At 39.7% G+C, this 12,508-nt stretch overlaps 3 protein-coding genes across 5 annotated transcripts; 1 reads left to right on the top strand and 2 right to left on the bottom strand.

Moving 5' to 3' along the window:
- Positions 1-30: 30 nt before the first annotated feature.
- LOC124199939 lies at positions 31-822 on the bottom strand. 2 transcript variants are annotated; one of them, XM_046596004.1, is made up of 3 exons: positions 676-822; positions 455-611; positions 31-365 (listed from the first exon to the last, which is right to left on the bottom strand). In XM_046596004.1, exons 1-3 carry the CDS (start codon positions 710-712, stop codon positions 242-244), a joined length of 318 nt encoding a protein of 105 aa, XP_046451960.1. In that variant the 5' UTR covers positions 713-822; the 3' UTR covers positions 31-241. The 2 variants fall into 2 exon arrangements, with proteins under 2 accessions (XP_046451960.1, XP_046451959.1); XM_046596003.1 differs by having other exon boundaries at positions 455-620; positions 676-727.
- Positions 823-1,433: 611 nt separating this feature from the next.
- On the top strand, positions 1,434-2,540 carry LOC124199938 (histone H3-like centromeric protein cnp1). Its single transcript, XM_046596002.1, has 5 exons — positions 1,434-1,617; positions 1,681-1,903; positions 1,963-2,040; positions 2,106-2,167; positions 2,230-2,540. The coding sequence occupies exons 1-5, from the start codon at positions 1,556-1,558 to the stop codon at positions 2,381-2,383; spliced, it is 579 nt and encodes a 192-aa protein (XP_046451958.1). The 5' UTR covers positions 1,434-1,555; the 3' UTR covers positions 2,384-2,540.
- Positions 2,541-2,649: 109 nt separating this feature from the next.
- Positions 2,650-7,248, bottom strand: LOC124199937 (activin receptor type-2A-like). 2 transcript variants are annotated; one of them, XM_046596000.1, is made up of 9 exons: positions 6,208-7,248; positions 5,944-6,128; positions 5,707-5,866; positions 5,504-5,646; positions 5,284-5,442; positions 5,022-5,189; positions 4,717-4,956; positions 4,471-4,647; positions 2,650-4,406 (listed from the first exon to the last, which is right to left on the bottom strand). In XM_046596000.1, exons 1-9 carry the CDS (start codon positions 6,272-6,274, stop codon positions 4,047-4,049), a joined length of 1,659 nt encoding a protein of 552 aa, XP_046451956.1. In that variant the 5' UTR covers positions 6,275-7,248; the 3' UTR covers positions 2,650-4,046. The 2 variants fall into 2 exon arrangements, with proteins under 2 accessions (XP_046451956.1, XP_046451957.1); XM_046596001.1 differs by having other exon boundaries at positions 5,504-5,643; positions 6,208-6,963.
- Between the last annotated feature and the right edge of the window lie 5,260 nt (positions 7,249-12,508).

Raw genomic sequence — 12,508 nt, 5'->3', positions numbered from 1 at the left:
TCGTCTTATTTAATTAGCCAATACATATACTTTCTCTTAATCTGGAAATATATTTTCAAAATCGACAAAAAGTAGCTTACAAGTTTTAATAGCATTTTACCGCTTTTAACTGGCAATAATTTGTTAACCGCCTTTTAATGTGTGCAGTATATAAGGTATACAGAATGTATGATCAATTGGAATAAGACACACGTCGTCATACCACTTTGTTGAATGATTACATTTTCCGTTTTATCAATCCTTAATTCTCTACTGGGTTAATAGGTTCCGGGTCCGGGCACTGGTAATCTTTTACGCATTCAACAACCGCTTCATTGAAGTACGTTTGATGAGGATTGCCATTATTTTCACGTGGGCAACCATACCTGAATTATTTGCAACATCAGCATGTCAAATTTTTTTCAAAACAAATTGCGTCATCATAAGAGCCATAGACTACAAAGTAACTACTTACATCACTTTAGTTCCATCTTCCAAGCAGTTGTAATATACCTCGCAATTTTTCCACAGGTCGGCAAAGAACCCAACTTTACCGGTACAGTCAAATACAGGAGGCTCACCTGCATGACCTCTAGGATCGGCAACAGCGGCGAGGCAGTTTTGCGCAACAGCTAATGTAATTACAATTTGTGTAAGCGGTCTATAACAAATTATTTCAAGGTAATTTAAACTAACCTACTAGAAGAACAACGGACAAGGCTAGAGCTCTCATGATGACGGTTGAAAATGATTGCACCTACTTCGCTTGAGGGTTATTACGTTTGCATCCTTATATTGGAGAGTCCTCTATTGTGTAATCAAGTCGGTGGCTTAATCTCTGAAACTTTGATAACTTAAGAAAAAAAAGTTCGGAGGTGTTTTAAAAAGAGGAAATACCGCCGTGATGTAAGATTTCATGAGGATGGTGTTGAAATCTCGGAGCATGGTTTCTGAGCTTAACCTTATCACATTTATGCTACAAAGTTATTTTATTTTTTTACAGATTTATTAACTCAACCACACGTATGTTACAAGGATTATCTTATATTTGCGGTTGGTTCACTTGCATTCGTGAAGAACTCGATTTCCTTGAAGAATTTCAAGCGTTTTAGTTTACCGTAAAACAAACAGTCTGCTGGTCTCGATGAAGCTCTGACATAGTAATCAAGCGATGGAATCATGTTGCGGTTTCATTTTCTGTTGAATGCTACCGTTTGTGACCAACGGTTCATATTGCAACACACAAATCTGTAGTCAATAGAAGACTGTAGAATTCTACGAGAAAACCATTTAAACTAGTCTTGCATTGCATAAAACGATTTGCAAATGGTTTTGACTCAATTAATTATTTATCCCGTAATTAAGGTTGTTTGCGGGGGAAGAAATAATAAACAACTCGCCTTTTCGCTCTGAAAAAGTACAAATTTTGTACATCTGGCAACACCCAAAACAATATTTCAAAATGCTTATGCTTGAAAGTCTGCTGGTTTTTTCGTGCTTAAATCGATTGTGTTATCAATTTATGTTCCCTTTGCTTTGTTTTATATTAATTGTTAAAATCTCTCTTTAACTGAAAATGAGGCAGAAACAACAAACTGCAAAAGTCAAAGGAACAAAGGCGAGTTCTGGAGTCGTAAGGTAAAAGTTCAATGTTATTCTGCATCAAGATTGTTAAGTTAACGTAACTAAACGAGTAAAAAGATTAGGAACGAAGGACCATTCAGCACAATTCACTGGATCGCCTAACCTTAAGACCCCAAAGAAAATATTGGGAGGCAAAAGAATTTTGGAACATTCTGGAAAAATCAACAAGTCTAACCATCCTGCGCTTGGATCACCCAAAAAGAGTAAAGGAAATAAAACACAAACATCAGTTTCCCTCAAAGCAAGTACTGAAAAAGCTGTAGATTCAGCAGTCAAAACAGTAAGAAATAGTGTTAGAACTTATTAATACAACATTGAAATAAAAATAAAGCATTGCAGCCTAGGAAGTATCGGCCAGGAACAAAAGCGCTGAATGAAATAAGGAAATATCAAAAAGGAACCGATTTCCTGGTGCAAGTATGTATTTTTAAATGCTTTGATCAAATCAAATGAATTTATACCTATTTCTGTTACCATTTCAGAAAGCCCCATTCCAACGCTTAGTTCGTGAAGTCACCGATTCTCTTACAGATTCAACTTCAAGGTTTTTGCTCTTTCCAAAACCAATGTATTCTGTTTGTTTTTTTAAAGTTTATTTGTAAGTAGGTTTACTGCTGATGCACTTGAATGCCTACAGACTGCTTCTGAAGCTTTTATAATCCAAGTGTTTGAGGACTCGGTATTAGCCATGATTCACGCCAAGAGAGTTACGCTTATGGTTCGGGATATCCAATTCATTAGACGATTACGAGGCATATAATGAGATTTCTCATTGCCATCATCGAGCATTCGTTTATCGCCAGTTTGCTAAATTCAACCAAGCCATTGTATAATCACGTTTCAATCATCATCGTATGTATTTGAACTTACTTGCTCTTTTTCTCGAAATAACCAATATACAAAATCGTCAAATTTAATCATTCAAATGTTTACAGTTTTCATTTTACATCTCGCTTTTTCATCCTCAGTCATTTTAGAAATTTAAAAAGCAAAAAAATAAAAATAAATACAGTGTCTTTTTTATAGACTGTATTACTACTACATTAATAATAAGTTTTAAAAAAGATCTTTTGAGTCATGTAGAAAAGTCGAGAAAGAATTTTATAGCAGCGAATATGCAACCGATTTAGTCCTTGAATTCCACCAATACATATAAACCTTCGAGTTAGAGAACACTTTGGTAGATAACGCTACAGAAATCCAGTTTTTTTTGGTTGTTGTATCCGAACAGAGCATTAATTTCTCCCTATTCGATACAGAGATACATAATAGTACAGCAACTTTTTTTTAAACGTCGTGGTTAGGGAGAGAAGATAGGTTGTCGAAAGCACAGATGATGATTCTTGTATAAATGAAATTGGAGCGAAATCCCACTGCACCACGATGGGCATAGCGAAACATATTTTAACAAACATATCGATGTCAAATTGTACATATTTTTTGAGTGGTTAGCAAAAAAAAAATTGCAAACATATGAAGTATACATAACAAGTTCTGTAATCGATGGGATGAACAACGCTAGAAGAGGAAACCTTGGGGGAATCGAAGGGTTTACACGTTTACACTTCGTACGAAATGTTTTAGTTAAATGGACGAAGCAGAAAGTACGACTCAAATTATCTAAGTTATAAAATAGTTGGATTTACGTTGAAGAAAAAGAAACAAAAAATCAAACAAACAAACAATTCGTACGTAGATACGTACGACTGGCAGGTGGGAAGGAGGACAAATGGCTAGCAGGGAAATGATTTGATGGACTATTGCACGTTTACTAGGAGTATGAGCTGAATGCTCTGAAAAATGTATGCTTATTCAAATCGGATCGGAGCAACAGTGGAGCACATGCTGTTGATTGTTCAAGAAAACTCTTAAAAAGAGCCACGGTATTATTCTAATAGTCTTTGTATATTGCAGGGAGTGGAGGAATTCGAGTGTTGAGTACTGAAGGGGTGGAATGGGGCTGCCTGACGGTTGATCCCTGAGTATTTCACACTTTTTTTTTTAATCATTTCGTTACCAATTTCTTGTTGGTTACATTGCCGACGTTTAGGTTTCAATCGTTGGAAAGGGATTTGAAGGGAACGGGGGTTATCCAGTTATATCGGAGCAGAAAATTTGTTCTTCCTTTCACCTGTCAGACGAGGGATCTCGTAGAAGGAAGTATAAGTGTTGGTTACAGTTATGGCCGATGAACGAGCCTCAAAGTGAACGAAACAATAGTGAAGAAAAATAATACACGAGAAGGAAAAAAAGGAAATTTAGAAAAGGAAAAAAAGTCGAGGCTAGAAAGGCAGAGAAGAGAAACAAATGTCACAAAGCCTGACACAAAACTCACAAGACACTTGATGCACTTCTATATACTTCGCGGCAGGTACGTTGGCGTTACAAGTAGTCGTCATTCACTCCTAACCAGGGAGGGGATGCTACATGTTCGACTCTGTGTGGGGGATAGGCCCCACGCTGCCGGTACTCATGGTTGTGTAGTTGTTGTGGTTAGGTGCCAAATTCAAATTGGGCGGAGGAGGTGGAAGGAAAGCAGGGATTCTTACTGGCTGACCGCTGTTAAACGTAGTCGTAGGGTAGAGTCGTGTCAGAGCTGTAACACGCTCCAGCACACAAGACGCTGACAACCGGGCTTCGGCATCCTGATCCCAACACTCTTCGATGGTATGGCACAAAATGTCCATACCACGGCGCTGCCTCCACATTTCCTTCAGCACGGGGCGACGCTTGAGGTGGACCACGCACTCTTGCATGTCCTCCAGCGTCGGATGTTGCCCCACCTAATTTGAATATTGAGGTTTAAAAAGGATGACGATAAAAATTGATGGGGACATTATTATTTACCTCCTCTTCGAATGGAAGGAGGTATTCTGGCACGGGTGCGTCCTGTCCTCGGCAACGGGAAAGAAGTTCCCATAGTACAAGAGCACATGCGTACATGTCGATTCGCAAAAATGCATCTCTATTGAAGTTGATGGCACCTTCCAATACTTCAGGTGCCATGTATCGACGAGTGCCCACCTGAAAAGAACAATGTTTTCCATTAAACATCTTTGAATTTTGTATGAATTTGTTTGACGAGTAAATTACTTGTCCGTGAGTATCTCCGACGGGTCTTCCAGGGTAGAAAATGAGAGCCAATCCGAAATCGGCAATACAAGCGGTTAGATCTGATTTGAGCAGTACGTTCTTTGATTTGAAGTCTCTGTGAGCCACGGCAGGTTTGCAAGCATCGGCTTTAGTAGCAGGGACCTCTTCGTGAAGGTGAGTCAGTCCTCTGGCCATCCCTTCGGCAATCCGACACAGTTCCGTCCATGATAATGAGTTGCACTGCACAGCAGAGAATCGAATAAAATAAAGCCTTGAAACATAAGAATAGTGTAGCTAAAACATACTTTAAGATAGTCGCAGAGTGAGCCTTTTTCATGGAAAGCAGTAATCAACCAAAATTCTGTCTGGAGACTATCCCCTCTCTTTTCAGCGCTCATGAATTGAAGAATGTTGTCATGATCAAGCTGGGGTAGTTTGAAAACCTCTTGCTCGGCGAGCCAAGATTGTTTGTCCTAAAAGATGGAGAAGAAAATAAACGCGAACGATGTGAAAAAGTCTGAATAAATCCCGTTCAAATGTGGAGTCAAAGTGGTTAACAGTAAATACCTGCAATGGGAAAATTTTGACGGCCACAGTTTCGGTTTTCAGCTGGCCTTTCCAAACAGCGCCGAATCTGCCTCGTGCTTTGATTTCTAATAACTGCACAGGGCTTACGGTCAGTGTTGGCGATGGAGGGTGGATGGCTTGAGGCTCAGTGGTCGGTAACTAGTTGCAAAATTCCACGATTAGAAACAGTAAACATTAGTATGTAAAAAATGGTGATTACTTCATTGAAGTACGCCATTCGCTGACGACGGTACATCCAATACCCAATTACAATCATGAAGGTTATGGCCACAATAGGAACCAGTGTGTACATGAGTGTGTTCAAAATTGGTTTTTGAGAACTTCTCAAAGGGGGAGCACCTTCTGAAAAATAATTGGCTAATGGTTAATTGTCAATCTTGAGAAATGTGTCAAGTTACATACCAATAGTGGGTGGTGTCTCTGTTGCTAGGGGCTCCCAAGAAAATTCTCTGTTGCAATAATCACCTTCACAACAGCAGAAAAGTAGGTTTTTTCTTGGTTCTTCTTTCTGACCCACACATTTGGACTGATTGTAACAGCCAAAATTGTTCAAAAAGCAGCCCTAATAAAAATCACACAGAACAAATAAACATTAAAATTTCGCTTTCATTGTTTGACCTCAATTAAGACACAACATACCTTGAATTTGATTTGAAGCTCTCCATTGCTTGAATTTTGCCACAGAACATAGCAATGATTCCTTTTGTTGGGTTCGGCAACTTCACAATACTCTGTTTCATTGCAGCCCTTTCCAGTGTCTTGGCAAATGGTATGATTATAATATTCACATTTTGTGGTTATGAGTGAACTCTCAGCTGGAGAGACTGCAATGGAAAAAAATTGTTAGATTTCCAAACTGAAGTTGTACAAATTACAATGAAATAATGTGGAACAGTTGTTTACCTCTTGACAAAAGTAGCACAGCTGATGCGAGGAGAAATACGGAAAAAATTTGTCTAGTGCAGCCCATTTTCCCAAAAAGATTCAAACAACTCCAACTCTTACAAGAAATTCTCAAAAAAGCTGTCTACTTTTGCTGTTTCTGGTGTCTTCAGCGTGGGCAAGCCCCAAATACATAAATCAGTTATGGGCCCATTCAGCAGCGGAACTCTTCAACAACACCAACAGTCAAGAAACCTATTGAATCCTGATCATTTATAGCAATACTTAAAACTGCTAACATACACACTAATATACGTCAGGAATTGTGTAATTTGCTCTACGGAGATTCGCCCTTCACACTGGGCTCTCCTACTTTCGTCAATGTAGATCGGTCAACACGAGCAACGACAACAGCTAGACTATGTTCTCTGCAGAAATTCGATACACATTCAATCAAACTGGCGAACGAGAAATGGGAATTTCGTGATCTCTTTCAGATCTTCAACAAACGAAATAACAACTCAATAAAAACAAACGCGACAAAATGGCGGACCCTCTAACTGGTTTTACAGAGAAAAACAACTGAAAGACTGGCCGAAAGATACGTCATTTAGTTTTATCTGCTGCCATCTGGTGGTCGGTACTGTTTGAATAAACCAAGGCGCACACGCGTTTCAATCTTTTCGATGTCTATCGTCCGTCAGATGGATCGAAAAACATGCCTCGCTACTTTCTCATCTCTTTTTATCTGTTTAAGTGAGCCACGTCAAGCGGAATACGAATGGCTATTGCCTATTGGTTTTCTGCTCTTCATACTTTACAAATCCAATCATAAACAAAAAAATTTAAATAAACCCATAATAAAATCAATATGCTTTTCGCAAAAACTATTGACAACGTCCAAACCTTGATGTACAATCAGAAGATCAAACGTTTACCTCAACGGAGCGATAGAGTTATGATTTTTAAAAAGATTTCGAATCTCGTAGAGAAAACTCGCGACTCTCACGTACAGCCGCACCTCAGGCTCTTGCACGTGAGGTACGAAAAAGAGCTAATGCAAGACTATTGCGTCATCGCGAGACGGGCAGATAGGAGCCTAGCAACGCGTTCTTATCTTCACTCCTATTTGTGTCTACAAATATATCAAATCGGGACTCTGATCAATGATCCAAGGAACTCGTAAATGGACCTAATATTGTCGCGTTCGTCATGATACTTTTTTTGCAGACAGCACTCTGTGTTTCTAATAACGATAGTACAACAGTTATTACGTATACATTGCACTTTATTTTCGTAATATATATATCATCATTTCCTCCGGCTGGCAATCGCCGTCTAGCCAGGTTGTGTCTGGGTTTTCTATATCTTTTTTACCTTGAGACACGAGAAAGGAATCGATATTTTATTTTCATTCATTTAAATTTTTTTGTTGTTAATTCTTAATTGATTGTTAAGAATTTCTTGCGAACTGTCGCTTTTGTTTCAACCACACCTGCCAAATTAAAATTCTGGGACAAAAAAATATCATGAGGCCATGTAATAGACACACGCAAACCTCGTCTGTCGATCATACAACATGTTTTTTTGCTGTTGCAGTTAATACCAGTAGGACTTTTAAAAAAGGAATCGCCAGGTACTATTGAAACTTTCCTTTTGTGAACAGAGTTGAATCAACGGTCTCTAGATGACGGCACAGTTCCCAGCAGTTGTTTTTCCTCTACTGTCGTCTAGCGATGAAAGAACTTTTGGAATGTAATAACGATACATTCCCCGAACACTGCGCATTATGCGCCAAACAAAATGGCATGAAATACTTGTCCATCTCTCCGTGTAGATCTACTATCTACTATACTGTATATAGGAAGAAAAAGTTTAAAATCCCAAACTTTATAGATTTATTATTTATTCCATGACTGTGCTATCCCCGACATTTTCCAACAAAAGTTGATGGGAGGACACCCAAGTTTTATACTTTCTCTCTCTACCCTCCCCAGCTCAGCGCACATTCCGCGTATAATATATTTTATTTTATATATTTCTTTTTTTCCTCTTTCATCATATCTCGTGGAGATGTTGCATCGCCGTGAAAGGAAGCGGGCAACAAAAGTGCGCGCCGCAATCATATTGATTGATAGCGCAGCTCACGACTCCCGAATAAGTTAGACGGTCCTTTCGTCGCCCATTGTATGATACGTATAGACGAGTGGGGAGGACGACGACGTCTGTTTGTGTGTATATATACTGTGTGCAGATCTTAATCTGGTGGAGAGCTATATAGCTGCGTATATATATATTATGCGCTCGAGCAGCATTTGATCAGCAAAAAGTCATCGCAATCTCCGTTTGGGCGCTTTTGTTAGACCCTCGTCCAATGTGTGCATGTAAATGCACGGCAATGCTGCCGGGGAAGAGCTGGAATGGAGATTTCCTTGGAAAATTCTCCGACTATAGATGACGATGAATGACTTGATGTCCATACATAAATAAAATTAGAAACGAATCATTTCTCTACGGTGTACTGTGTGCACTTTTACCAGCATTCATCATCCGGCCTACCTGCTGACATTTGACAAATAATCCCGCACGCTGGTATATATCAAATTTTCGCTTATTCAAACTGTTTGAAGAAGTGCTGTTTGATTTTCTAAACTTTCATCACTTCGTTTCTATGCATAATTTATCACCTTTTATATTTTGTTGTAAACGCCGCGCAGCATTGACTCATAGTACTGCGGGGTCTGAATAAATTAAACAAATGAAATCATTTCGAAATTCACGAATGTGACGAAACCTTCCGATTTTAACACGACTGCGCGGAATAAATTCAACAGAATATTTCCGTACATGATGTCGTCCACATCCAAGGCGATCAGCCCAAATGATTGATGCCAATATACACGCACAGATTTGTCGAACAAAAGGATTCAAGGGTATATGTATAACGTCAAAGAATTTGAGGGTAAACAGGTACCGGCAGTTGTATAGCCAGTCAATTTCAAGGATAGAATAAAGACCAAAAATCCAAAAAAGCTTGGCCAGCCGTGATCATTGCTCAAAGACTCGTGACAGTTTGGCATTTCCTGTCTCTTACTTTTACCTCCTCCTCCTCCGCTAAACGTGCATGGCTCTACTATTGTTTATATGCATCACGTATAGAATGTCATTTGTTATATAGTTCCCTATTTGTCTTGCTCTTGACATTCTTTAGTGAGAACTGCTCAAATGGAATAGGTGCGCTGGGGGGATAGCGCAGATTTGTGGCCTTGCCCAGCAATCGCAGCATGACGCTGGCCGCTGATTTGATGAGATACATACTACACACATAAATATAAGCTAACAGATCAAAAAGGGGTTCTCTTCTTCTTATGGTGTAAGGCCATTGCTGCTGCTGGGGGACTACGAAGAAAAGAAAAAAAAAGGAATAGCAGCAGCAGCAGCTCAGCCGTTATATAGACGAAGGTCGTGCCACAATAAAACAAAGTGAACACGTAGAGCAGCAGACACTGGCTAAGAGAGAGAATCTAAAAATCTCCAAGGCCAGCAGCAGCAGTTCTCTCTGCTGCAAAAGAAAAAGGCACACGCCCTCACCTTGCCACCGGTGACTTTCATGAGTCCCGTATAACTTTTTGGAAATCATCTGGGTGTAACATTTTCGGTGGATTTGGTCTAGATTATTTAGAACGCGACATACATTACATGCTAGCTAGATCTTTCGCTGGTGTGTTGGACTTGTTCAACTCGCACAGCACAACCGGTCCTTCCTTTTTTGTGGTGTATAACTAACGTTCTGGCTAAATTCTGAAATGAAACTTGGACTTTTGGATGAGAACTAGGACTTGTCAAAGCCAAAACAGTCGATAAGGCCACACATTTTTTCTTGTAATCAACATTATTTTTGTGTGTGTGTTTATTTTTTCAGTTTTGGGAGAGTAGATTGAAAAGAATTTCGGAGAATTTATATATTGTCACATGTAGCACTACTGTGACGTAATTTGTTCCACTAACTTTTATACCAGAGTCATTTATGGCTGCTCGAATGGCCGTTTGGCTAGCCCAAATTGGTTTGGGGGGAGATGGTCGTTTTTTTTACGATCCGCATTTTTGTGTTTTAGACTTTCGTCAAATGTCCTTCCTCTGATGCTGATGAGCCATTGACGATGTCCTGCGCATAGGTATACGCGATAATAATTGTGCGCTGCATAGCCCAGGTGAATTATCTCTCTCTCTCTCGGAGGAGAACAACAACATCCATTTGTGAATGCTTATACAGCAGTATATGTACCTCCGTTAGAGCCCTAATTTACGGTTCTTGTAGTCTTTGGAAAATAAATAACAACCGTGTACAAAGAGCAGTCTAAACAGGGTTTTTTGAGACTCTTGTCGAACATGCGAGGCGCCAGATTCAAAAAAGAGATTGAGCTCAGAGTTTAACCTCAATTCCCTGGGCAGCAGCACCTGCACTCTGTCCTTCAAGGGCGAGTTGTATCCGGTCGGATAGCGGATCCTGTAGCTACTACACACATTGTTGACTCATTCATCTGGAATCTCATCTCAACAATATTGCGTCGTCAGCAGAATTTTGACGCAATCGAATATATAAATTGTGTAAAACAGTTGAACGCGCGCGCGTGTGCCTTACTGACAACGTGTGTCGCCAGCCGCAATTTAACGGGCGAAAGTTTGGAGGGGGGCCGCCGCCATTGTTAACCAACACTCTCAAAGTGTAACAAGGTCGTCGGCAATCAGCAACTGCCTAGCACCCCCCTTCCACCGTTAGATATATTCTTTCACGAAATACATCGTTGCTACACACACACTTCTTCTTCTTCTTCTTCTCCGCCTACATGTCCTTTTAACGACCGGAAGACGAAGCGAAAGTCTAAAGGGATGAAGCGAAAGTGAAGATGCAAAACAGGTGCGCCGCCAGCCAAATTGCCGTGATAGTTTAGTTGTAATTTAATATTCAGCCAACCCACACGTGCAGTGGGTATATTTTGGGGTATTTGAACTTTTCTTCGTCACCTTTTTTAAATATAATATGTACGCCAAGTCATTCAGAAATAAGCGAAAGAGAGAAAGAAATGTCGCGTCGTAAATCACCTGTTTTTATACACACAGACGAAAAAAAGAGAGATGTATAAACTTTCATGTATTGTTATATTTCACGCTGGGGTGAAAGGGGAAAATCTTGTTTGGGGTTTATTTTATTCAACGCGCGCGGATATACCCGGATATAGCAGACGAAGAAAAAAGGATATAAAACAAGTTTTTCTTTTTTTAAAATTACACCTTTTACCTGTGTGTATAAGGGAGAAAAAAGGATTTTTTTACTTTTTTTCTTCAAGGGGTTGCTGGACAGATTCGTCGCGGGAGATAAGAGAATCAACGGTATATATAATAACAATGGATCGTAAACACAGTTTGAAGTGAGCGGGGTGGTTGTTGACTTGTTGGTTTCCCTTTTTATTTCCTCGGGTTATGTGCCTAGATAGTATGTGCCACCCAAAGGGGTTCAAATATGACACATCCCTCATACATATTTTTCCTATGGACCTCTGAGAAACTTGGCGGAACGTGTAGGACACCAACTCAAACAATTTCGTGACTCCCGAACGAATTTATTTTATTTGAACGAAATAACAAAATGGCTTCCTACTGTCGCTATCCCCCCCAAAAAAAAGTTAGCGTGAGTTACCGCATGTCTAATAATATCCGGTGTAGATTTGTTTGGCAAACAAAAAATTCCAACAAAACATCCGCGGAGCAGACCATTTATTCAAGTTGACAAGAAATTGCGTGACAGGTGAAGGCAGAAAAACGTCGCCATATTTTGAACACAATTGAAAAAATCTTCGTGATTCTACAGTCAACCAGGAGATTTGTTTGCATTAAAAAAAAAAAAAAACCCGGCAGGGTCGATCGTGACACGACAGGTAAAAACTGAACGAAACAAAAATTACCTATTCAAAAAGAGAGAGAAAGGAAAATGAATTGAAAAAGGAGGTTTTAATATTTTTTCGTCTGTTTGCTGTTGATTAGCCATAACACGCCTTATTCTTTATATATATACAACTCAAAAGGTCTTTTGAGTCAACCGAGACTCTCGATTGTTGTTTGTACATTTTTCCCCCCTCCCTCCCTCCTTCTCTTGGTAACAGGAAAGTCGTGAACCGGAGGAGGGGGGAGGAGGAATCTGAATTGATTCCCAGCAGAAGAAAAAGAAGAAAGGAGGTGGGGTAATAGACGCTGATGCAAAGAAGAAAACAAAATTATTTTGTGTGTTCATGGTCGGTCATGGAACTCGGATGCAAATGATTGT

This window comes from Daphnia pulex, chromosome 8, assembly GCF_021134715.1.
Source record: "Daphnia pulex isolate KAP4 chromosome 8, ASM2113471v1".
NCBI lineage: Eukaryota > Metazoa > Arthropoda > Branchiopoda > Diplostraca > Daphniidae > Daphnia > Daphnia pulex.
Note: the sequence above shows the minus strand (reverse complement) of the source record. Positions and strands in the feature narration are given on the sequence as shown.